This window comes from Penicillium griseofulvum (genome assembly GCF_001561935.1).
Source record: "Penicillium griseofulvum strain PG3 chromosome Unknown contig_80, whole genome shotgun sequence".
Lineage (NCBI taxonomy): Eukaryota > Fungi > Ascomycota > Eurotiomycetes > Eurotiales > Aspergillaceae > Penicillium > Penicillium griseofulvum.
Genome location: NW_024467471.1, coordinates 3,501,907 through 3,527,243, shown reverse-complemented (window position 1 = coordinate 3,527,243; position 25,337 = coordinate 3,501,907). Strand labels below are relative to the sequence as shown.

The window sequence follows — 25,337 nt, the reverse complement described above, 5'->3', positions numbered from 1 at the left end:
AGCTTGGAGTTTGTAAGTACTAAAATAAAATAGTGGAATCGATAGAATATCCCAGACAGCTTCTGAGGGACTACGTTGTATGGACAAAGGGGGAGAGTGAGTCGCATTTGAGTCGCATTAGAGACGGATATCCCAAGTATCTACACTAGGAGGTTGTCCACGGCAACAGTAGAAACTAGCTACACAGACAACAGACAACTACTGAGATTAAAATGAACCGACTTCTTCTCCAAACGCCCGGACAAGCCGAACAATTGATGAAAAAGGAGTTCGCGTCGATTGGGGGTAGTGTGAGCCCAATGACACTGTGCGACGAGGCATGCGCAAGCACAGAGGCCAAGTCACGAGGTCCAAAAATAGGAATAATCAAAGTGTTTCCTGGACGGAAACTTTCAGAGATTAAACTGAAAAGAACAGATACTACACTTGATCTAAGCCAATAGGCAAAGAGAGCTGAAGAAGAAAGAAAAGAAGAGGAAGTTCTGGGGGCTGAGGGGCCTTCTTATATCCCCAAGGCGGTGACGGGATTATTTTTGCCACTGACAAACAAACTTGGAATGATGTAAGGGACATCAATCATTGATGATAGGGCATCTTTTATCTCTCTATAAAATATAACTTCTCAGTCAATGTAGGTCGTCTTAAGATATAGAATACTATACAAAGGTACCATGTATGATAGAGAATACAAGCTTGAACTCATGGTTAGATTTATGGAATAATACCTCTACATTGAAAAAAAAAGGACAGTTCACGGGAGAATCAGATGTTCACTATACACAGGGCTTGTCTGAAGCAGTAAAGGTAGAAAAAAAACAGACACAAAGGAGAATGACAGGACATAATAGCACAACGCCATGGGAAGAAAACATGGAACATTTGGTACACCTAGTCAGCGTCGAAAGTTCTAGGGTTTATAGATCACATCAAGGAAATGGGTGGTTCCTCTTTTCTGATTTTTTCCCCCAGCACAGGCGAATCTAACCATCTAAGAGGGTGCCATGGGAAGGTTTTCTTCGGGTTTGGTTTTTCTTTTTTATTATTGCGTTGCCAATATTGTTTACCGGTCAACTTCACCGAACACAAGATCCATAGTACCTAGAAGAGATTCAATGTTAGAAGCTAGAATGGAAGAAGACAACACAAACAAAAACTTACCAATAATTGCGACAGCATCGGCAAGCAAGTGACCACGAGACACCTGATCGAAGCCACCCAAGTGGGCGAAACCAGGGGCACGAATCTTGCAGCGGTATGGGCGCTCACTGCCATCACTGACCAGGAAGACACCCATCTCACCCTTGGGGGCCTCGATGGCGGAGTAGGTCTCGCCAGGGGGGACGGAGTAACCCTTGGTGAAGAGAAGGAAGTGGTGAATGAGAGCTTCCATGTTCTCCTTCATGGCGGCACGGGGAGGGGGTGAGATCTTGTAGTCCTCGACGCGAACAGGGCCGGCAGGCATCTTGTTCAGGCACTGGTGGATGATACGGAGGGACTGACGGAACTCCTCCATACGGCAGAGGTAACGGTCGTAGCAGTCACCGTTGACACCGACGGGAACGTCGAACTCGACCTGGTCATAGGCATCGTATGGCTGCGACTTGCGGATATCATAGGGAACACCCGAGCCACGGAGCATGACACCAGTGAAACTCATGTTGAGCGCATCGGTAGCGTTGACAACACCAACACCCTGGGTTCTGGCCTTCCAGATACGGTTATCCGTGAGCAGTTCCTCGGTCTCGTCAATGCGATCACCGAACTGAGTGGCCCACTGGTAGATGTCGTCCAGAAGACCAATGGGGATATCTTGCGACACACCACCGGGGCGAACGTAGGCAGCGTGGAGACGGGCACCGGAGACACGCTCGTAGAATTCCTGAAGTACCCGAAGTGTCAGTAAACAAGACCTGGCCGTAGTTGCTTCCCGGAGCTCTCAATTACTCACCATAAGCTTCTCACGCTCCTCGAAACCCCACAGGAAAGGAGTCAGGGCACCCACGTCCATTGCGTGGGACAGGACAGACATGAGGTGGTTCAGGACTCGGGTCATCTCGCCGAACAAGGTACGGATCCACTTGGCACGGTCAGGGATCTCGACGTTCAACAGCTTCTCAACGGCCAAGGAGAAGCACTGCTCGTTTGTCATCATGGAAACGTAGTCCAATCGGTCAAAGTAAGGCAGGGCCTGCATGTAGGTTTTGTACTCGATCAACTTCTCGGTACCACGGTGAAGCAAGCCGACGTGGGGATCGGAGCGAACAATCTCTTCGCCATTGAGTTCCAGAATCAACCGGAGCACACCGTGAGCAGCAGGATGCTGAGGACCAAAGTTGACAGTGTAATGACGAATCTTGCGGTCGATGCCTTCGGCCTCGGATTCAAGGGCAGCAGCCTCGGTGTCCTCGGGAGCACCCTTGTTGGCGAGGGAAGTGAAGGTCGGGTCGGTCGGCACAAGTCGTGTGGCCTGGTAGCTCGTAGCCTCTGCATGACGGCGCGGGACAGAGGTGGCTATCGAGCGGGAGCGAGGAATGGATGTGTTGAGTGAGGAGGGGCGGAGGCAGAGCCTTTTGGGCGCATTGCCCGCTAGGCGGGCGAAAGAAGCGGCCATGGAGGATGAAGAATTGGAGATCCAAGAGGGAAAAGAGGGGAGATGATCCTCAATCCACGCGCATTCAATGGGTGGATATGGCTCGCTACGGATAGGGAACTCGCTGAAGGTCTCAGGTTGGGAGTCGCATTTTGGCTCGTCACGTGAAAGCTGCCGGGTCATCAGCCGTGCGCTGGTTGGCTTGAAGGGGCCACTATACTGTCTTGGTACAGGCTCCACGCTAGCCTGTTATTGGCCTAGCCCTGTGCACTTTTGGCACAATTCCGCAAATATGGATTATATAATACTTATTCTCTTCACAGAATAAAGCCCCCATGTGCTGCCTCAGGCAAACTAGAAAATTGCTTCGAGAAATCTCTCTTATCGGTGATCGCGGATTTTACCTTCAACCTCCACCAGACCCTATAAATTACTCACCATGGCACCTCTTGTTCCCTCACAGGAGGAGCTGCAGCGCCGCCGTGTATGTCTTTAACAAGGATTCCATGTAGCTCAGAATACTAATCGTTCTAGATCATCGGTATCAATGCGGAAACCGTCACCAATATCCCCTCTACAGATTTTCCTGGCCATTGGCCCGGAGAGTCGCATGGATGGGCACTCGATGAATTCAAGAATGTATGTGCCCAAATATTACAACGAAGACATACTCTACTAGACTGAGTCAGGTCTGATCATTTCCATCCAACAGAATTTCCAGGTCGAATTCCACCGCAATGACCGGTTCGAGGCTTCCTTCTCGCTGATCGGTCTCGACGCCTCAGTCGCCAACGCTTTCCGTCGTATCCTTATGGCCGAGATCCCCACCATCGCCATTGAAGACTGCTTCATTCACAACAACACTTCCGTCATCCAAGACGAAGTGCTGGCACAACGGCTTGGCCTGATCCCCCTCAAGGGTTCTATCGAGGGAATCAACTGGATGCACTGGTACAAGAAGGCATCTGAAGACGGATCCGAAGAGGAAGATGGCCCCTGCGACTTCAACACCATTGTACTCCATCTTGACGTGGAATGTTACAAGAACGAGTACGCAGACAAGGACGAGCAGGACCCCCGCAAGCTGTACACCAATGCCCATGTTTACGCCAAGGACCTCATGTACATGCCCGTCGGTCGTCAGGAACAGTACTTCGTTGGCGATGGTGCTATCGCACCTGTCAACCCGGATATTCTGATCGCCAAGCTCCGTCCCGGCCAGAAGATCGAGATGGAACTCCACTGCCAGAAAGGTATTGGTGCCGACCATGCCAAGTTCTCCCCCGTGGCCACCGCTTCATACCGTCTCCTACCTGATATTAAGATTGAGCGTCCCATCATTGGTGACGATGCAAAGAAGTTTGCCAAGTGCTTCCCTAAGGGGGTGATTGGCCTCGAGCCTATCACCTCTGAAGAGGCTGCGCAACGCGGAAGTGGATATGAGGGCCATGCGGGCGAGCAGAAGGCTGTCGTGAAGGATGCGTTCAACGACACTGTCAGCAGAGAGTGCCTGCGCCACGATGAGTTCAAGGATAAGGTCAAGCTGGGACGTGTGCGGGATCACTTCATCTTCAATGTTGAGAGCACCGGTCAATTCGAGAGTGACATGCTCTTCCTGGAGGCTGTCAAGGTTATGAAGCTGAAGTGCAACCGGTGGAAGAGAGGTCTGACCGATCTGATGGGTTGATCAATCGGTCTTTCCCCTGCTACACCTTATTATATGCATTCTTTGGCGTTGGATTTTTTGGCTGCCTTTGCGCTGTACATTTACGAAAAGTCGATCAGGGCTTCGCCTCACGAGGCTGGAGTCTGGATGTGTTAATTGTCTTGGAATAGAGCCCAACAGCTATCTTTTGAATTCTACACAGTTAACTAGGCTAATCATCTCGGTCATAAAGATATCTGATTCCTTGTAATTTCCACATGGAAAGGCTAGGCAGGTTACCCTGATTTGAAGTGAAGGCGGAAACGGAACGTGGTGGTGTAGGCTGGGTCGCTGACAGCGACTTCCTCTCCATCCTCGACCAATTCTACCAGCTTCTTCACCAGGTTAGATCGACTCGTTTCCTCTAGCTGAGGTGGGAAGCGCTGGTAGAGGGTCTTCTCTTCGGTTCGCATACTAGGCTTCTTCAATTGAGCCTCGGCCCTTTCCCCGAGGCTCTCGATGAACTCGCCCAGGGTCATATTGGGATCCACGTTCAGCTTCCGAGCAAGTTCGCCGCACACGGGGCAGTCGGGCTTCTTCTCCGCCTCGAAGGTGTATGTGTACACCCCTTCCTCGCCAGCATACATCATGTAGTTCGTAAGGAATGGATTGCAGCTAGTGGCGATCTTGAGAACTTCCGAAGTTGTAGAGGCCGCAATGACAGCGTTCGTTGATGCGATAGCCGGAATGATATTTTTGACCACACCCTGGGTCATCTGGAAGGTAACGCCATGGATATGGAAATGCTGGGCACGTTCGTAAGCGGCATTATATATCCAGGATATGTGTTCCATGTCGTCGCTATCAAAGGTATCATCTTTGCGCTTCTCTTGCCAAGCGATCTGGTGGGCCCATTCAATGCAGTGTTGAGGCTGGCGTGGGATGGTAGCAATGGTGCAGAGTGGGACTGCTGGACGAGGTGCGTGCATATCCAGCTGGCACTCAATGCAGGATGAGATAGAAGGTAGAATGACACGCGCTTGGCCCTTGAAACCTGTTTGATATATTAAAAATATGTTCTCGGTCCAGTTTGACGATGCAAGTAGGTACCTTCAGTTCCGCCGTCGACAAGTGGCTTCAGGCTCAAAGGGTTATCTTCGTCGATCATCGAGATCAATGTGGAATTGATCCAGCGTCGAGCTTCGATACTGTCCAAGCCACAGACAACAATACTAAACTGCATGTAGTAGTCGTCATCCTTATCTTGGATCTTGCCGACGTAGGGTGTGATCTTCACTCCCTTCACTCGTTTTTGCACAAAAGCGGCTGCGACTTCGGCTTTGGGCTTCCCGATATCTGCCTGGCGGAAAAGGAACTGTCGGTTAAGATTTGATATGTCAATGGTGTCTGTCAACTGTAAGCTTCTGGACTTGGCAGTGTGAGTTGAAACACATACCCATGTCGATGACATGAATATCTTTGAATCCTGACAGTGCGAGATTCTTTAAGATCTCGCATCCTAGACCGCCAGCTCCGCTAGACCTCAGTCAGTCCTCCATCTTTATAGAATACCAGAACTTTGAGCTTGACAAACATCACCCTATAATTTATGTTAGCAAAAGTAATACCTCCGAATGTGAAGCAACTTACAAGATTTTAGAAGATTCCAGAGCACTGATAGGCTCGGGGCCAGGGTTCCAGTCATCATCCGTATAAGGACCACGTTTACTTAGGACATTGTAGAGGTGCTTCCTGTGGGGTATTAGGACGGATCAGAGGTCTGAAAGAGTCATCCAACGCACCATCGACCCAGTTGGTCCACGTAAATCGGAGCTTCTGGGGCATCTGTGGTTTTGACATCTATATCCATCGTGATAGAATCCTAATATAGGTAATTGGTGTGAGTAAAATAGGAGCAGTATCAATTCACGTTGCACGAGTCAACGCTTGTTGCGGTGGGGGGCAGACAGAGTGAGCTTAGTGGTAGTCGTATCAGGTACAGATCGGAGTTCAGCTTTTGATCAAATCACCAAATTAGTCAAGTCACTAGTAATGAAGAGGTTGAGTTGACAACATCACCGGCGCGTGGGCTGCCTTGACTCTTGAGGTGACTATGGCTGACTAATCTTAGGCCCGCCTACTGTAATCTTCACCTCAAGGCACAACGTATCTTTTCCCCGAAGTGAGTTCGAATCAAAAATGGAGGGCCTTCTGACGGCAGTGAAAACTGTCAAGCGAGATTCAGATGCCCTTGTTACATCTGCTGTCGAGCCTCTACGCGCTGATCCGCCGGCAAGAAACAACATTGACCCAGAACATCTATCATCACGTCACATTATAGATCTACTCAAATCCAGTCCCGATCGTGAACAGCTGTGTGCCATTTTGGCGGCCCTTGATCCTTTCAGCAAATCCAAAGCTACAAAGGACTTCGATCTCCGCATTGCAAGTCCTGTCACAGCACAGATTCTCCAAATATTAGTCAGCACCACGATTCCAGATCATTGGGGATCACTAGATGCAAAAGATAGCAAAGGGAAAGACACTAGAGCTCGAGCAGCATTATTGAGGTGTCTTAACAGTGTCGCGGGTCTCGGCTCCCTGGTGGCTCAGCTACGATCTCTAATCAATGCGGCCCGCGCTTCTACCCAGCAAGCCCAAGGTTCAAGCAGCCAACTCGGGATCCGGGATCTCTTGGCTGTGCTTTCTGCTTTGCTAGAGCCAAATGACTTTCTGCTCCGTCTTTCTTCTGACATTTCAGTCATCTACGACACCAAAACTCGACAGCAAGTTACGTGGAGAGAGCTTGCGTCGCTCGTTGCTGCCGGCAAGATTCTATCAACGGCAGCCGAGGCTCTTACTGTTGTCGATGACTCAAGCTCAGTATCTTCCACCTCGTGGGTTGGAGATGGTTCCCAATATGCGTCGTGGCTTGGGCGCAATGTTTCACACATAGCGGCAAGACTAGCCCCAGATAACGAAAGCGACTGGGCGTCAGTTGCTTTGTTAACAGGGCGAGCCTTAAGTCTTGGTTATACAGGTGAATATAGATCAACTGCTTTATCTAAGCTCCAGACTAACATCGCATAGATCAAATTGTCAAAGAAATCTACTCGGGTCTACTTCTTGGGCAGTCCTCGCCGGCGTGTTTTGGTATCTTATTAAACCACCTCAGACGGACGGAGCAGCTTGCATTTCTGGAAGCGATATTCCGTGATATACAACGAAAGCACTTTTCGGATGATCTATCTGGGGCAGTGAGCCCATCACGCACTCCTTCAGAGCTCATTCAAGGGGTGGCAGCTTTGATTTCCGCCGTCATTTCTCCTCATCCAGATCTAGAAAGCCAAGTCATGGAATGGCTCTCAAAATCGCAAGGTGGCTCAATAAACACGTTGGGACTACGCCGTGCATTATTAGCCACTTGTAGCAACCGCGGTAGTAAGTTCACGCCCCCGAATGAAAGACAGACAACGAAACTAACGACATGTATCAGATGTGTTGAAGTCACTGCTCATGCGCAGCCTTGAGCAATTTGGAGACAAGTTCTCTATCAAGCATATCCCAAATGTGGCTCAGAATGGTTCGTCAACAGTCCACAGTCTTTCCCAAATGATCAACTCTAACATTGAATAGCAACTGCACAAGTGATTCTGCTTGCCGCTGGCCACCTGTATCGACTGGATCAAGCACAAGTGAAAGAAGTAGGCCGGTCAGGAGCATATCTCAATGCAGTCTCCAATCGACTCGCTGCATCCTCTAACAGAGCACGACTTCTTGGCATGATCGTTGGAACAGGAATATCTGAACTCATTGAAAAACCAGACAAAGTGCTGAAATTTGACATTGAGGATATGCGAAGCGAGGAAGCTCTATGGTATCTGGATTTGACAAAGGTTCAAGACAAGGTCGGTTCGCCTGAATTTATCAAAGCATTGCAAGAGGCATTGCCACCAACACCAGAACCGGTCCGCTCTAAGCCTGCACAAAAGCCGAAAGTACAATTTTCCCGCCACCATACAAGCAAGATTGTTGCTATTGAGGAAGTCAAGGACAGTGATGAGGACGAAGACGAAGATGAAGACGACGACCTCATTCCGTATGAGAAGCCGGACGACGATGCATACGATTCTGATGACGATCCCACATTGGTCCAGCGGAATAAGCCAACAGCGCCTGTGTAAGTACAGATGAAGTTGCCTGTTTATATCGATATCGCTAACAAGTGCTAAGATATATTCGTGATTTGATCCCATCCCTCCGAGACACCGAGAATGTCGAGCGCTATCATCTCGCCATCACCACCGCCCCATCCTTAATTCGACGGAAGATAGGATTTGGAACCGAACTTGCCGAGCAGATCGAGGAGCTCGCTCTGACCATCGTGGGTCTTCAAAATGACAACAATCATCCGTCATTCCATGAATCTCGCCTACAAAGTATGATTGCATTAATTGTGTCCGAGCCCTTCAAGATGGGCCGTTGGTTTACTGCCATCTACTTCGATGGAGACCTTTCTCAAGTCCAGAGATCCGCTGTTCTTACAGCTCTGGGTCTCAGTGCTCGCGAGTTAGCAGGGAATGGAGAAGATGATGCCAAAGCACTACGTCTCCCAGCTACCGGTGATACCTCATTCCCATCCAAACGGCTCTCGCCTGCCCTAGAGGCGATGTACTCAGGAGCAAATGAGTCTCCCATTGCAGCGCTCACCCAGAAATTGTCACGCGCGTCCTTGGAACCGCTCGCAGCCAACGCAGCAGATACGATGGCTGGCCCCAACGCCCTCAAAGTGCGGACCTTCTCGTCGCGCATGGAGGTCGAGAAGAAACGCAACCAGCGTGACGCCCAGCGCCAAAACTCCACAATTAAGGATCTGCACAAGGTGCTTGCCGAAGGTTTCTTCTTCCCGCTGCAGGGCAGATTTGAAATAATGATGCTGCAGTTCTCATCGTGGGTCTTAAGTCCCCATCTCATCTCAAACCAGTTATACTAACCTCGCCCTAGGTCCTCCACGTCCTCATACAACCCATTCTTCATCCCCCATCTCCTAACCCTCTTCCTCCAAACCCTCACCCTCATCCTCTCCACAACAGGCCCTCATACCCCCTTCCTCCAAACCCTCACCCACGAAACCCTCTCCCTCCTCTTACCACTACATACAGCGTCCGTATCCAGCGAGCCAACGGTCACTGCCGCACTCCTATCCTTATTCCTCGCTGTGGTGGATCTCAATATTGCATCTGGTTCAAATGGCGAGCAGCGTCTTGTCACTGAGTACGCCACGCAGGTGATCGAGTTGCGCGAGTGGGCTTCCCAGGTCTTCGACCGGACGCCGCCTTCAGCTGCGCGGGCTGATCCAAGTTCAGCGCTTGCTGACCCACAGGAGCAGATACGTACCCTTTCTGCTGGTGTTATGGTGCGGCTCGGGGAGGTCATAGAACGGTACCAGGGTCGGTTGATGGGTGTTCATTCTGGATTCAGTTATTAAACCACTACCTGGGACATATCTCTATCTGTTTGATGAATTGGAATCTAGAATTGAAGCATATTATGGAATATGGACAGTATTCAGTCACTTCACGTCGAATACGTCAAAACAGCCATGGCGCGCCTTGGTCTTTACATTAGAAAGAAGACTGTAGAGCTTTCTGCTCCCTTCCTTCTGAAAATGGCATTCATAGGTATTATTATGATCACTTAAGCGTAGATTGACCCATTTACCCTGCTTTAGCAAAGCTACCCTTCTCGATAGCCGCCTCCATCATTCGATCACCACTAATGATGCTCGTGGTACAGATAATGATCTTCCTCCGCGGAGCCTCTTGCGCAGCAATGAAGCGCAACGCGGCGATCTCGGTGAATGTGATACCACCCAAGAAAAAGACATACACAGTCTTTGTGGCAAAGTTGCCACTCAGCGTTTGACGAGCCCGCACAGCCTTATCATCACCCTTCTGGACAATGCTGAAAGTCGCACCGCGGGCACTCTTGACAACGTCCTCGAATCCAAGCCAGCCAGGTGAGGTTATATTAGCGGTATTCAGCGCCGCAGCCGGTGTACCTCCCTTGATTAGCGAGACCATATAGGACTTCTGTAACACGCATTGAACCAGTCGGACGCTGAGGGGCGCAAAGCCACTGTACACGTAAGAAATATCGTTCGGATCCTTCTCGCTAACCTCTTCGATGACAAGACGGAGGTTCTTGCGCAGGTATCCGTAGTTCGTCTTTGATCCTGCTTGCGCGCCGGATGTAGGGAGGAGCATTGTCGTGGCCGAGGATCTAGGCTGAAGGAGTTCCATTTTCTCTAGCGCCCAGAATGTGAGGAGGTGCTGATGGCCGTACGCTTGGACAACCTGTCTCTTGAAACTCTCCAAGTCGCGCGGACGGAGACCGCCAGACATGCAAGACTCTAAGCACAGGAGCCGTAGCACAGTCTTTAGCGGGACGTCTCGAGCTATAAGCTCTTCGATTGTCTCGTGCTGATATGTGGAGTCGGCACCAGCTGCGTTGTTCTGTTGGACTTCTAAAGTTTTGCGGAAGGTTTCGGAGCGGGTGAGTCGCATTATTTCCTCTGCGAGGTTGGTATGGGTTCGAAGACTCTGGTGTTCCAGCTGGTAGGTTGGTAATCGATTGACAAATTCCCGAAGCTCGCCTGTCGTTTTAGCTGTGTGGCGGCTCTCATACTCATTTTCTAAGCGGCGTGCCACCTTATTCAGGATATCACCCACGATTGCAAAGTTTGCATCTCGCAGTTGGCTGAACAACTGATCCGAGGCATCAAGTTGGATCTTTCTCTTCAGCCCCTGCTTGGCTTGCTGGGGTGTCTTGGATGACTCTTGGGACTGTGGTGTAGGAGCAGGGCCGACAATGCTCGTATCAACGTCTGCTTGGTTGTTCTTTATGCCGACATATTCATCAATTAAGCCTTCATAGGTGAGCTGTGTGAGAAGAGGAGTCCCAAAGTCCACGTCACGGTCTATGATGATCAAATTCTCTACACTTGCACTTGGCAACAGCCCTCGGGCAGAGGGATCAGCCAATCCGGAGCTCTCCTCCGTATCGAGTTCTTTTCTCATGCGCAGCAGGAGATCTGCCAGGCGCCGGGCATTGTCGCCTTTTCCGACAATGCGTGGGAAATAGCCATGGCGCTGCTGGGCACCCATCAGAGCCTTAGCGGCATGGAAGATACATCCGGGAGCTTTGTGCTAAATAGCAAGGTCAGAAAATGTCTCATTCAAAGTTAGCAACCTAGCAACTTACCAAGTACAAGTCTCCAAACGATTCATCCAGTTCTAGTGACAAGATATCTTGTTCTAGGGGCATAAAATAGAGAGGAAGCTCGGCGATATTCACGTCGCCGATGATTCCCGCCTCTTCCAAGACCGCATTGCTTACAAGGGTCCGTCTTGGAGCGAAGAAGATAGAGAACTCATGTTCAACGTTCCCATTATTCTGCAGGCGTTTGATTTGTTCTAAAATGGAAATGTCAGCTCATCCTGATGGCACTCAATCAGAGATAGCAGGAAAGGGCCCTAATGAAACGAGCTTGAAAATGTTGTAAAGATAGATATCGATATAGGGAATCTTTCTCCAGATTACACAGAGTAGAAAAGCCTCTGTATAATCTAATGATAGCCCATCATGGACCCAAGGACGAGATCCAATCTACACCGGCCTAAGCCGAATGGGGGCAAAAAGAAACAATGTCATACCTGCCACAATTCGAACGTGGCGAGCTTTCTCGCCACGAACAAGGAATACAACATTGCGTTGTGATGAGTCGATGTTTGCATTTTCCAGCAAGAAGACCCGGTCCACACCATACTCCTGGAGCACGGAGAACTTGACGAATAGCCCCACTGGGCCGGCCAGCTCCTGGCTTATGACGAGGTTCTTCTTACCCCGGGCCTGGAGAATAGTTAGCGCAGATCAGAATATCAAAGAACTGTACTCACGCCTTCTAGTAAAGTCAGAAGATCCCTCCGCGCCTTGTCCCTAAAATAGTCCGCATCAGACCCCGATAAAGGAGCCATTTCATCCAGGCAGCAGAGGCAATGTTGTGGCCAAAAATAAACAGAGACGTTGAAGTGCCACTGCGCCCGCATTGGGTTAGCACTGCCACTGCTGATGTAACTGCGTAATTTTGGTATTGGTATGGTTATTGATGCCCTATCTGCCCTAACCCATGTGTGTAATATTCGTATTTATCCCGTATGTATATTACCATCAGGCGGCGATCTCGAACATCTAGCTCCCCTGAAGGCGTCTCACATTAATTCTTTCTTTTGTCTCATGTCATTCTATTTCTCCTTTCTTTCTTGTACTTCCCTAAACACTCAATCATTCTAATTTATTCCGCAAATCTTTACAAACCTACATAACACCCCCAACATCATGGGTCTTTTCAAGAAATCCGATGGCGACGATGACTCTAACCGCCGAGCACTCTTCGGCTCGCGAAAGAAGGACAAGAGCCCGCCGACCCCCTCCAACCCTTACGCCAAACCAATTCCAGTAGACCCATACACAAAAGCCAAGATTGGCGCGGGTGTTGCCCCCTTGCCTGCCGACCACCCAGCCGCCAACGGTGGCTCGTCGCAGAGCCCCCACTCCATTCCCTCCGATAACAAGTACTCGGCCAACAAATACGGTAACCAAGGCGGCTACGGCAGTGATCGATTCGGCGGATCCGGCGCAGGCGCTGGCTCTGGCTCGGGCTCCCGTTATGGAAACGGTGGCTACGGAGGTCTGGGCAGCAGCGATCCCAATGACCCCGCGGCCTCAGAGTCCGCTCGTAACGAGCTGTTCGGCAACTCCAACAAGAAGTCACCGGACAACTCGACCACCTCGCCACCACCGTACTCCGAGGGCCAAAATGGTCAAGGACAGAACAACTACGGTGGCGGCAGCAACGAATACAGCATGGCAACCTTCCAGGAGCGACACCTGACAGCGGAAGAAGAGGAAGAGGAGGAGGTTCAGGCGACAAAGAACGAGATGCGCTTCGTGAAGCAGGGTGATGTTGCGTCGACACGAAATGCACTCCGAGCTGCCGCACAGGCTGAAGAAACCGGCCGCGCCACTCTGGCCCGGCTCGGTGCGCAGGGCGAATCAATCCACGACACGGAGAAGAGTCTTGACATGACCGCTATCGAAGGCCGCATTGCGGAGGATAAGGCGAAGGAGCTCAAGACCCTCAACAAGAGCATGTTCGCCGTGCATGTGGCGAACCCGTTCACAGCCTCGCGACGCCGACGCGAGCGTGATGAGAAGGTCCTTAATACGCACCGTGCGGATCGTGAGACCCGCGAGGGCACACGGTCCGAGGCACACCAGACTAATCAGCGTATGGAGCGGGTATTCCGCGATATTGATCGCGATGCGGCGAAACAGGACAAGGGCAAGAAGGCGAGTGTCACCGAGCGTGCCAAATACCAATTTGAGGCGGATAGTGAGGACGAGCAGTTGGAGGACGAAATCGAGCAGAACTTGAATCTGCTCGGTGGTGCTACTGGTCGATTGAACGGTCTTGCCAAGGCCACTGGCAAGGAGCTTGACGAGCAGAATAGACATCTGGAACGTATCATGGGCAAGGTGAGTATTCTGCTATCCCTTCAATATAATATGTGAATATGAAATTAACTGGCTGCAGAGCGACTACGTCGACGATCAGATTGCCATGAACCGGGCCAAGCTGGACCGTATTCGTTAGATACTTGCTTGTTCAAGCAAATGGGGCTGCGGTATGCCTGGTGCTGTCGAGCTCAGTAATTTTCTGCGTGCGCTCTATCCTTTGGGCATGGATCACAAATTGGCGTTGGGGGTGGTTCTGCATTGTCTGCCGTGCTCATATCAGAACCGGCGACTAGGATATTGGTTGAATATCAATTATCATAATATCATCGCGATTTATTCCGACTACATCATACTAGAACTCCATTGGCGTACAACATAGGGGAGTAGGCCGGCTAATGTGCTTCGTGATGCTCAGACGCCTTTAGGTATGTAATACGACCAGGGTAGCTTTTCAACATTTCCCAATAACCCTGATAAATTTGTCAGAGAAATCTTAACATCCAACTACTCAACCCTCGCAATAGAATCCGACGGCGATCGACACCCCGACTGCGGGGAGTGTGGGGGAACACCCGAATGAACCTCCACAGAGCCCTAAGTGTAACAGAGTATAAAAAACACCACACTCCTACTCCAAGAGTCACTTACATCTACAAATCAGTTCCCCTCCATCTCCAAATCTCCAAATACCATGTCACTCCCCCAAAAAACCAATATCCTCGTGATAGGCAGCGGCAACGCCGGCCTCAGCGCCGCCCTCTCAGCCATACAAACAAACCCAGCCCTAAAAGTAACCGTAATCGACAAAAGCCCCGTCTCCTGGGCAGGAGGCAACACCTACTTCACAGCCGGCGCCTTCCGCACCACCCACAACGGCCTCGACGACCTCCTCCCATTAGTCAACAACACCGACGCAACCCAAGCATCCCGCATCGACATCCCAGTCTACACAGAACAAGACTTCACCACAGACCTACAGCGCATGACAGGAAACCGCACCAACCCCGCTCTATCAACAGCTCTAGTGCGCGACTCCCGCGCCGCCATAGGCTGGCTAGCAGCCAACGGAATCCGCTTCCAGCTCTCCTTCAACCGCCAGGCATACGAAGTTAACAACCGAATCAAGTTCTGGGGCGGACTCGCGCTGAAAACCCAAGATGGCGGGAAAGGTCTTATTGAAGACGAACTACGCGCCGTTAGGAATGCCGGCGTGGATGTGTTCTTCGATACAGCTGCCACGGCGCTAGTAGCTGACCCGACCAGCGGGGCTGTTACTGGCGTTGAAGTCGTCAACTGCGGTTCTGGCACGCGCAGCAAGACGACTATCGCTGCAGACGCGGTGATTCTCGCTGCTGGAGGATTCGAGGCAAATCCGCAGCTTCGTGCGCAGTGGCTTGGTCCTGGGTGGGATAGTGCGCGTGTGCGCGGAACACCGTATAATACCGGTGAGATGTTGCAGATTGCGCAGCGGGATGTGGCTGCTAAGGCGGCCGGGAATTGGAGTGGATGTCATTGTGTGGCGTGGGATGCGGATGCGCCGATGGAGTCGGGGAGTCGGGTGGTTTCAAATGAGTTTACGAAGAGCGGGTATCCGCTGGGGATTATGGTTAATCGGGATGGGGAGCGGTTTGTCGATGAAGGGTTTGATATGAGGAATTATACTTATGCGATGATTGGGCGACGGGTGCTTCAGCAGCCTGGACAGGTTGCGTTCCAGGTTTGGGATGGGCGGACTGTGGGCTGGTTGCGTGAGGAGGAGTATCGGGGTGAGGTTGTTCGGCGGATTGAGGGTGAGTCGTTGGAGGAGCTTGCGGTGAAGTGTGCGGAGGTTGGACTTGTTGATCCTGGGCGTTTTGTGGAGAGTGTTAGGGAGTATAATGCTTCTGTTGACGATGATGGGCAGAAGAGATGGGATCCTGCTGTCAAGGATGGACTTGCTACGAAGGGACTGGCTGTCCCTAAGTCGAATTGGGCATTGCCCATTGACAAGCCGCCTTTCCTAGCTATCAAGGTCACGGCGGGCATCACGTTCACTTTTGGTGGACTAGCTGTGAATCCTGAAACTGCGGCGGTCATTTCGGAGACGACGAATGATGAGATTCCTGGATTGTACTGTGTGGGTGAGATGATTGGAGGTATCTTCTATGATAACTATCCTGGTGGAAGTGGTTTGACTTCTGGGACTGTCTTTGGGCGTCGTGCTGGTCGAGCAGCAGCGGAGCAAGCTGGGAAGAGCGGAAGACTAGGACGGTTATGATGCTCATATCGAGAGACTAGATCCAGAAGGTCTAAAATACATTTAACTACGAAGTATAGAAATGTGTTCAGAATGTCTTTATTGATTAGACAATATATCTAGTAGCGACTGTGTAACTGGAACTAGGCCAGGCCCAGTATCAAAACAATAGGAACAATGCTTTCCTATGGGTATCACCAACACCAACCCAAATTTGCACGTTCTTGGAGGCGACTGGGGGAAAGAGAACAATGTGAATGCTTTAAGCCAAGCAGAATGCAGGCCATGGAAGATTAAGACCTCGGGAAGAAGGAAAAAAAAAAGAAGTCAGGGTATTGCCTTCAGAGAATATAAAGGTAGAAACATCGAATCATCACAAGCCCCATGGTATCGAGAAAAAGCAGAAAAGGTGACGCCCAGGTCTAGCGAAAGAATAAGAAATGAAACGAAAGCAACGCGTCCAGCCGGAAACCTCTATGGTCGTAACGTGGGTGAAACCAAGTATGAAAATGAGAAAGAAAAGAAGAAAAAAAAAAAAAGGCTCTCTCTTGCCTGCGGCCCTCGAATAGAACCCATTATACCCATAAATCACAACCCGTTTTGGAAGGAGTATGGTACGTATGAGTGTTTCTCTCTCCGATTAGGAAATGTTTCTCGGGAGTTGATGTAGGAAAGGTGATGAAAAGCTGATCCATGCTGTTGTACAAGGAGAGCACGAGCCGTTTATATAAAACATGCCAACGCGGTTGGTTCATGAACAGGCTCGTGGCATAGGAAGGACGAAGTTGTGGCGGGTGGAAGATCTGCGCTTTGTGTGGGATGGGCATAGGAGAGAGAGGACTCGACGGGATTTCCGCGAGTAGAAGAATGTAGTTGTATGGAGATTGGCAGATTACTCGTCGTCATCGCCAGAGCCGCTGTCCTTCTCACCCTTGTGGACCTTCTTGTGTCGACGCAGGTTTGAGACAACGGAGAAGTGCCGCCCGCAGCCTTCAACATCACACGCGAATGCTAAGAAATATTAGACCATGAAATTCAAATAAATTGGCTTCCAAGAAAACTTACGCTTTTCACCGGTGTGGCTGTACATATGTGTCTGAAGTGAAGACGGACGCGTGAACCGCTTGTCGCAGACCTTGCACTTGTGCTTCTTCTGGGTGTTGGAGGGCATCTTGGAGCTAAATTGGCTCATCATCGATTGCGGGCCAGGAGGAGCGCTACCGGCCAAAAGGCTGGTTGGCCGGGGGAGAGTGCGCGATTCGTATGACTCGGAAGTTGTGGAGCTGTAGTCTGTCACGGAGGAGTCGACGGAGCCCACCGAGGCGCTGTAGTAGGGGTAGTTGCCGCCGGAGGAGATGGATGAGGCGGAAGATTGGGTGGAAGGGAAACCGTAGGAATCGGCTGAGCCTCGCGCACCGCGAGGGCCGGGGCCGTAGATGTTGCGAGGGGTCAAGTCCTGGCTGAGAGCGACCATTCCGCGGCTGGCGTCGAGCGCATCACCAAAAGTGGGGGCCGAAGCTGAAGCGCTAACACGAGCGGCATCTCTGTCGATTATGTGTAAGTTTTTTTTTTTTTTTTTTCGCAACCCCGAAGCATGTAAACAATGCGGACTCGGAATTTCAACTTACGAGTGAGAGATACGACGGCTGTCTTGTGGAGAGGGGTGAATCGGGGCGTAAGCAGCATAGCTGGAAGGCGCGAAGTTGCTCATTGGCGGAGCGGTGGTGTAGGATGGCGCCTGGTCAAAAGTTGTACGCGGTACCTCGTGTTGCATTGCCATTACCTCAGGGCCATAACTGGCGGTCGCGTAGGTGTTTCCTGCCACCATTGATGGGGCGGACACAGGAATGTTGGGGTAGGGCATAGACATGGCGGTGCGGTTCACTTCCTCTTGCTTGACCTGGGCGAGGGCCATGCTGGCGCCATTACCCATGGAAGTCGCATAAACTGGAGGTGTCGAGTGCGACGAAGTGTGTGCCCACGGATCGGTGAATTGTGGTTGAGTGTGGTGATAGACATTGTCGAAACTCATGCCGCCATAGGGGCGGTTCTGATTTTCCATAACCATCGTCATGGGGGATATAGAGTCGCGAATCGATCGCGTGCAGAAAGTTTGTAGAAAAGGGAAGATCGAGAAGCAATAGAGAGATCGTCTGTGTTGATCCGGAGTATAAGAGAAATTGATAGACCCGATGATCAACAATTATATAATTTTTGAAGAAAAAAGAGAAAGCAGTCTGGGGAAGGGGATCGGCGAAGCTTATGAAGGAATATAAGGTGTGTGAGGCATGATCCCATATACTCCAAAGTGCCACTGACGACGTCCCGTCGGGGATTGCAGATCGCTGGAAATGATAATACCGGTATTTATTTTATTTTATTTTTTATTTTATTTTTTCTTTTTATTTGTAGTTTTTTTGGATTTCACATTTTAAGAATTTTCTTTTATTTTTCCCATTTTTATTTTTTATTTTTTATTCAATTTTTATCCTTTTATTATTTATTTTTCTATTCTTTTCATTGGTGACCAAAAAGTGGTCCTCAACGGGAACCAGTTCCTCGGATGTGAAATTACTCTTGATATTTACCAGAAGCATACTAGTAAAGACAATTTACCCTTTTTTCAATCAGTCTAAAATATATTAATTGCTTAAACATTAACTAGGCTGAGGAATGGAAGATCTAAAGAATCGGTTTATATGGATTTAAGTAGGTATGTGGAAATTACTCCGGCATCGGAACGGCAATTATAATGAACCATAGATAATCAGGAATAGAAAAAAAAAAGATTCTTAACAATATAAGGGGAAAGAAAAAGGAGAAAAATCATGAGACCTAAAAAGCAGTCGGTGACCTCAGAATCAAAGGGGGTGTTGACTAGGGGAATGTTCAATTGTTAACTAACCATGAACGCTGAGTGGTCCAACTGTGCCGTGTCTGAGAGAACGAAAAAGGTAATTCCATTAAAAAAGAATAATATATAAGAAAAAAAAGAAAAAAAAAAGGGACTGCCAAGAAATAAATTCACCAAGGTTCGCCCTGAAGGCGCTGTTTCAATGTAGCGGGGCAGATCCCAGTGTCAATGGGTATACCCGTTGCCGTGGGGGTTTAATATGAGTGATTATAGTGATAGTTCTTGAGATTCTATATATTTAAGATTCAAAAACATTCCCTTTTAAAGGAGAATTAAAACAACTATCAACATAAGAGTCTTTTATTATTGGTAAACCACAGGGAAATGTATTTAAATAAAATAAATAAATAAAAATGGCTTAAGCCATGGAGGGGCCTTTGACACGGCACAGAGAGGGTTTAGCGCGCCAACCCGACCTTACATAGAGAGAAGGGGAGCAATCACTAGCCGCCAACATTATTGACTGCATTCTAATTCCATTCGACCAAAAATGCGATGACGTTTGACATCCAAAGTCGAATCCTGTTTCAGAAAATTAGTATTGTATACAAACATAGCACAGAAAGAGAGTATTCCAATGCGGAGGATGTACAGTATCCGATGGAGCTCCACACGGGATAAGGAATGCCACACGAAAGTGAGGACCACTCTATATTATATTCCACGGAGGTTTTCCGACCATTTTCCCTCGGTCGCATAACCACAAACGCACCCGAAATACGAGGTGTGCAATGAGGTCGCAGCGGAACACAAAAAAAAAAAAACGCCTCCTGCACGAAGAAGGAATAAGTTTGAATTCCAACGCTGCCATTAGCCGGGCCATGCGAGCTGTATCACATAGGAAACACCCTTAAGTCTACGCCTAAGGCACCAGGACTAAAAACGGAATTATGACCTCGTATCGAGGGCCTGTGATGATAAGGGACCACCAGGCTGCAAGCCATGTTTTTTTCCCCTCCCCTGGGATTTAAACATCGACGTCAGAGGGGGGCGGAACAGTGCGGCGATGGGGGTGAGTGGGAAAAACGCCGCTTTGGATAGATTAGCGGGCGCGGCTCCCGCAATAGCGCGGTAGAGTGTACGGCTTAAATCGGATATATCACAACTTATTGACCTTTCCTTTTTTTTTCTCCTTATTGGATTGGGGAATTATTCCTAATCCTCGTGCTGTGGAACTCTTGTAGCCGACTAAATTTGGCATTCAATAGTGTATGAATATGCAATAAATAAATTTCCGATATGGATTGGCTATGGTCCCCGAGACTCGGGGATTGATGTCACCCCCGGAGGTCGCTCTACATTGTACGGGTACTCCGTACTTGCGTACAGGGTTGATCACAAGGTACGAGAGGGGGTTGATCGTCGAGTAAGAGCCGAAGAGGCTGAAGAAAAAATTACATAACCTTGAGTTCATCCAATCACATAGACTGTATACAAGTCTCCATAAATGATTGGCGTTTAGCCCGGGCCGGGGAGAAAAGGTATAGCGTGATACCGAAGTACGATGTACATAATATATTGTGTCGATAATGCAAGCATTCAACAATTAGGATCTAACTGCCGCTCTCCTAGGGAGGGCAAAAACATCCATGGAAATCCCAAGGTTCATCTCAGATCTATCTAAGAGGATACCTTGGGACAATCCAAAACCAAAGCCAAAGATAGTGCAGTTGGTTTCAGACTCAGCTTCTCCGCATTTTACTAAACCATGGATCACGCCACGGGATCCTTGGGTATCAGTTTTCTAGAAAAACTTCCACGTTGAAACCAAACTAATAATTAAGCAACTGGTGGGCCATGGACAAACATCGGGATTTCGGTCTTCATTCGCTCGCCTCATAAGGATTCCAGGGTTGTTCGGCCGAATGCAGTATGCGAGTGTGGATGGAAGTGGCTATCCATGGATAGCATAAGTGTGCCTCGAGGGCGACCGTGGTCTCGGGTCACCAGTTAAGATTGGGTAGCGGCTAAGTTTCTATCAAATTACTCCTAAGCACACTTTAGAACTCTAAGTATTATGCTTGCATCTATGTTAACCTCGGGACGAGCTTGTTGGTTTGTATCGTGCCAAACCATGGAAGTTACCTGAGACCATAAATGGATATATATTGTATAAACTTACTCCGTGTGGACCTCAGTTAGCTACTGAATTTATCCTTATACATCTCAAATATCAACAAGGTAAAAAGTCTTAGTAGTCCCGGTCTCTAGAGTCTCGCCAGAGTCCCGACCGTATCTAGACGGTCGGGGTGGACATTCCCTAAAAAGCAAAACACAAAGCACTTGGGCAGTCCGTCGGGTACCCATATTCAAAGTCCACACTGCATATCGAAAGGGGTAAACAGAAAATCCAGATACAGATTCGGGTAACCTTGAACTTCAAGTTGCCCCATTTTGAAAAAAAAAAGCCTCTATGGAGCCCTTGAAACTAAGAGGCGCGAACTCCCGCCAAACCAACACCAAAATCCAATAAAAGAAAAATAAGCAATGCAACAAATGGACTCTAGTTTAAGGGTAACCCCCCTTTTTTTCTCGCCATGCCGTGTTGGTGGACTTGGCATCTCACCGGCACAGTTCCGTCCCTTTCAACAAACGCCAACTGTGTTGGCAAATGTGGCGTTTTGGTGCTGATTTTTGAGTGCATGGCCAAGTAGGAGGGGGGATGTGAGTTCGAAAGTGTGAACGCCAAGATGTTTGTGTTTGGTGTGGATATGTGGTTGTTTGGTTCATCCCAATTTGTATCTGTATACATTGGCATGGCGTTCAGTAGTTCAAAAATAGGTGCTTTTTTTGAGGAAGGTATACCTTGGCCATAATATCGAGTCGGAGCGTGCCGGATGGACCAATTCTGACTGGAGTCAAGTACGGAGTATCTTTTCTATAGGTTATACTCCATACAGGTCCACCAGACCAAAAGGCCCCTGCTAGACACGGGAGGGGTGGAGCATCTTTCAAGGTGTTGTGAGGGACCTCTTCAAAGCGCTGGAGTGGTCTTTTAGGGCCGTGACAGCCCTGACCGCTTTTCTTGCTCCCAAGCAGGAAGCATACTCCGTGACACGGCTCATATGAATTACGCGTCCTCTGGGACCCTGAGATGTTTTTTATCAGTTTCATTTGATTACTCCGATTATCTGCTCTTCCGAGAAACCCGCTGGAAAATCCAGAAAAAGAAAAGGGCGGTCAGAAATGAATGTGACACTTCAACATGGAGAAAATATATCAAGCCCCAGACTTTGATTTACAATCCACATGCTGAAATGAAAATCCCTCCCAAACGCTGTAATCAGATCCTTATCTAGCACGTTGGCGATCCGCCTCAATGCCGAGTGTCAATCAGGTACCCTTGACCAACAAAGGCCTGTCATCTGCATGGGGCTCCGATCTTGGCGGTGCCCACACGGCAGATCGTCATTGCCCCTAAATCAAGGTTGACATTGTGTGCAAATCACCGTTTCCTTTTTTTTTTTTGTCTCAGGCTAGATATAATATCCATCAATGTCTAAAACTCAAACTAAGTAAATCCATTGCATTATGGTGGATATCAGTCCCCTGTTATGCATCATTGCAGAAATCACGCCTTTTCTATACATAGAACCGCTAAAACGTTCAACCGTTCTTTACATTCACGCAGCCACACAGTGGACCTGTGGGCTTTTGAATTTGTGTAGGACCATGGAAGGTCCAAGAGTCCGGTTAAAATGGATAAATTCAAGTTCCCATATGGCACCCACAGCAGTCCCTTTAAAAGCAACACGAATTTGGATCACCCGATTCCCCCAATACCCGATACCGGACCCTTTTAAGTTTGTTTCTATAGTTTTAGACTAGTCCGGATTAGCTCGGCCTACTTCGGACTAGTTTGGCTTAATTCCATTGGGTCCACATTCTTACATGTTTGCTGCAGAGCCTGTTGTTCAATCATAGATGAGTATTTGCAAGCCAGTCCCACCTGGAGACGGCAGATAGTCGATAGCCGATCTTGGCAGCTCCTGATCGACCAATTGTATCTGTAGGCCCACCAGGAGCTGACGCGTGCTCATCCCGCGCATTTGGGGTCAACGTGGTTATCCTCTTTGGTATACAAAGTAGGAAGGTTAACCTTGAAGTCGAAATATAGACCCTTTCTTCAACTTTTCTTTTAGGGTCCAACCTATGAAAGTATCTTTTTTTTTATATATATCATCTTGTGTATAACTTCATCTATTTTTATAGACACACTCGAAATCAAGTCAAATGACGTGACTATCCCCCGCAAAGCCCGTTTTGGTTCTTTATGATCCCTGCGTGCGATCCTGGTACTCCACATTTCCCGCTAGGAACACTGCCACCTTCAGGGTCAACGCTAATAACCTGAAACGCCCGTAAGTGGATCTGGAATTCGACAGTAATTCTTTTTTATTTTTCCCTCCTGTTCGAGGAATAGTTAATCGCCGAAATGCATTTAAGCAAGTAATTTATCACTAACCTTTTCTGGTATACATTTTGCGATTTTTGCATTACGTAGTGGGTCTCGTGTCAAGTCGGAAACTATCCGGAGTACTTCGGATATGACTAAGTCATTTATTTCCTTAATAGGCGATTTAACTCTGATCGGATCCTCCCGCCACCAAAAGAAGGTTTTACTCCAATCCCAGTTCCCCCGTTATATTAGATATCTTTGTAGGAAACTGCGGTGTGCGTTGTAACAACTTGAAATCAAAATTTATATTAAAAGTTCAAGCTTCCCCTTGTCTAATGTACATAAAAGACTCACTCGCAGAAAGTGGAGAGAGTACTTAATCTTGGCCTATGTCACCAGATGTACTCTGTACAGAGTAAACACTGTAGGGCTTTTAGAGGAGGGGCCGTCTTAGACTAAGCCCTAGTACTCCCAAACAAAAAGGTAAGCCAGATCCACAAAGTGAACGCCCCTCGCTGTGTGCCTCAACCGTCGTGAATGGGGCATCCTGCAGGGTTCTCCGATCCCTTGCAATAAAATATAAAATATATAAAATTACTCTGAGAACAGACTGTCTTACCTACAATGTATGGTGTACGTAGTTTTCTTTTTGATTGGTACCCCAGAACAGGGGGAAGAGAGACAAAAAAAAAAGAGTGCATTGATAGCAGCGTTCCACCAGCATTGTTGAGCTTCCAATCATCCGATGCGCAAGTCTTCTCCAATCTGAAATCCTTGATCCCTACAGCGTTGCGCAAGTCAATATTCGTATCCTTTGATTGGATTATAGCTCTCTATGCTTTATCCACATAACCTTTTTTTTGGTTTCCTTCGCTTGTACTCTGTACTCCGTATTCCTTCACATGAATCCGAGGAATCTCGGTATCTTGCATGCTTGACAGCTACATTGTACTTTGCGCAAACCCGCACGGTCCTTGGAGTGTAGATGCGCGACACGCGATCTTCTCCACTATATGTACAGAGTCGACATCACACATGTACAGTGTACTCAGTACATATCATATATCTGCACCTTGTACTCCGTATGCTGTACTCCGTGCAATATATGGAATATACTTTACACTTTACGCTTTACGCTTTCTCCGGTGGGGTTGGGGTTCATTCCCTGCATGTGCACGATCTGAGGATCTATGAAGCTCAATTTGGTTCCATGGTCCTTGCAGTTCTGTGCCGTGTTTGCCACTGCGCTAGAGGGATATTTGGGACTATGTACTCCAGTACAACTAGTACAACACAATAGAATATACAACTCCATAGTAACCAATGTAATATAAAAAGTAATAACCTTAGACTCCTAAAGTGGATAGTTAGACCCTGAAAAAAAAAAAGGATTTTAAGTGGAAATGGTGGAAAAGGTAAAAAAAGGGGCGTTACACAACCCCCTTATCAGGGTCTGTGTGTTCTCTGGGAGTATACGAGTACATCCATTTCCTCCATTCCCCGGTTCAGTAGAATTGATGGCCCTGAATTCAGGGGGAGGCTGTGTAGGAAGTTCTGTATGTGCATATTCTACATACTCCCCGATTAGGTTCCATTATGTTATATCATTTCGAAGCAGAGAATCAATATAGATATACGGAGTAGAGGGTACTTTATATGAGGGGTATTACAGTATTCAAGTCTTGATTATAGTATATAATATAGTTCCTAACATTATAGTACAACATACATACATATTCTATTGAAAAAAAAAAGAAAAAGGAAATTAAATCCCCACAAGAACCACATCTGTCAGAGCTTACGCGGCTTTTTTATGCCAAGACTCTCCCACGGCAAGCTTAGGCATTTGGCGCTCTTGGCAGGGAGTATGGGGGGGGGGGGGGAACTTCTCGAGGGAAAATACCATCTGCCCCTCTTTAATGATGACGACTCTTTCTATTTTTTGTGTGGCAAAATATGAGAGGGGGTTTGGAT

At 48.5% G+C, this 25,337-nt stretch overlaps 8 protein-coding genes across 8 annotated transcripts; 4 read left to right on the top strand and 4 right to left on the bottom strand.

Moving 5' to 3' along the window:
• Nucleotides 1-1,060: 1,060 nt before the first annotated feature.
• On the bottom strand, nucleotides 1,061-2,773 carry PGRI_022760 (NADH-quinone oxidoreductase subunit D; the record flags this gene model as incomplete). The annotated part of the gene is made up of 3 exons (XM_040789989.1): nucleotides 1,061-1,098; nucleotides 1,159-1,879; nucleotides 1,949-2,773. 3 exons carry the CDS (start codon nucleotides 2,771-2,773, stop codon nucleotides 1,061-1,063), a joined length of 1,584 nt encoding a protein of 527 aa, XP_040646942.1.
• A 256-nt stretch (nucleotides 2,774-3,029) lies between these two features.
• On the top strand, nucleotides 3,030-4,277 carry PGRI_022750 (DNA-directed RNA polymerase core subunit RPC40; the record flags this gene model as incomplete). The annotated part of the gene is made up of 3 exons (XM_040789988.1): nucleotides 3,030-3,074; nucleotides 3,125-3,229; nucleotides 3,303-4,277. 3 exons carry the CDS (start codon nucleotides 3,030-3,032, stop codon nucleotides 4,275-4,277), a joined length of 1,125 nt encoding a protein of 374 aa, XP_040646941.1.
• Nucleotides 4,278-4,531: 254 nt separating this feature from the next.
• On the bottom strand, nucleotides 4,532-6,105 carry PGRI_022740 (NEDD8-activating protein UBA3; the record flags this gene model as incomplete). The annotated part of the gene is made up of 6 exons (XM_040789987.1): nucleotides 4,532-5,289; nucleotides 5,346-5,642; nucleotides 5,692-5,771; nucleotides 5,830-5,835; nucleotides 5,886-5,987; nucleotides 6,038-6,105. The coding sequence occupies 6 exons, from the start codon at nucleotides 6,103-6,105 to the stop codon at nucleotides 4,532-4,534; spliced, it is 1,311 nt and encodes a 436-aa protein (XP_040646940.1).
• Nucleotides 6,106-6,434: 329 nt separating this feature from the next.
• Nucleotides 6,435-9,723, top strand: PGRI_022730 (telomere length regulation TEL2 family protein; the record flags this gene model as incomplete). Its single annotated transcript, XM_040789986.1, has 6 exons — nucleotides 6,435-7,275; nucleotides 7,326-7,676; nucleotides 7,732-7,818; nucleotides 7,872-8,415; nucleotides 8,469-9,185; nucleotides 9,240-9,723. 6 exons carry the CDS (start codon nucleotides 6,435-6,437, stop codon nucleotides 9,721-9,723), a joined length of 3,024 nt encoding a protein of 1,007 aa, XP_040646939.1.
• A 229-nt stretch (nucleotides 9,724-9,952) lies between these two features.
• Nucleotides 9,953-12,271, bottom strand: PGRI_022720 (Sec1 family protein; the record flags this gene model as incomplete). The annotated part of the gene is made up of 4 exons (XM_040789985.1): nucleotides 9,953-11,443; nucleotides 11,499-11,710; nucleotides 11,951-12,146; nucleotides 12,194-12,271. The coding sequence occupies 4 exons, from the start codon at nucleotides 12,269-12,271 to the stop codon at nucleotides 9,953-9,955; spliced, it is 1,977 nt and encodes a 658-aa protein (XP_040646938.1).
• Nucleotides 12,272-12,632: 361 nt separating this feature from the next.
• PGRI_022710 (putative plasma membrane SNARE protein (Sec9)) lies at nucleotides 12,633-13,950 on the top strand (the record flags this gene model as incomplete). The annotated part of the gene is made up of 2 exons (XM_040789984.1): nucleotides 12,633-13,832; nucleotides 13,891-13,950. 2 exons carry the CDS (start codon nucleotides 12,633-12,635, stop codon nucleotides 13,948-13,950), a joined length of 1,260 nt encoding a protein of 419 aa, XP_040646937.1.
• A 555-nt stretch (nucleotides 13,951-14,505) lies between these two features.
• Nucleotides 14,506-16,071, top strand: PGRI_022700 (uncharacterized protein; the record flags this gene model as incomplete). The annotated part of the gene is made up of 1 exon (XM_040789983.1): nucleotides 14,506-16,071. One exon carries the CDS (start codon nucleotides 14,506-14,508, stop codon nucleotides 16,069-16,071), a length of 1,566 nt encoding a protein of 521 aa, XP_040646936.1.
• Nucleotides 16,072-16,942: 871 nt separating this feature from the next.
• On the bottom strand, nucleotides 16,943-18,118 carry PGRI_022690 (C2H2-type zinc finger protein; the record flags this gene model as incomplete). The annotated part of the gene is made up of 3 exons (XM_040789982.1): nucleotides 16,943-17,061; nucleotides 17,116-17,594; nucleotides 17,679-18,118. The coding sequence occupies 3 exons, from the start codon at nucleotides 18,116-18,118 to the stop codon at nucleotides 16,943-16,945; spliced, it is 1,038 nt and encodes a 345-aa protein (XP_040646935.1).
• Between the last annotated feature and the right edge of the window lie 7,219 nt (nucleotides 18,119-25,337).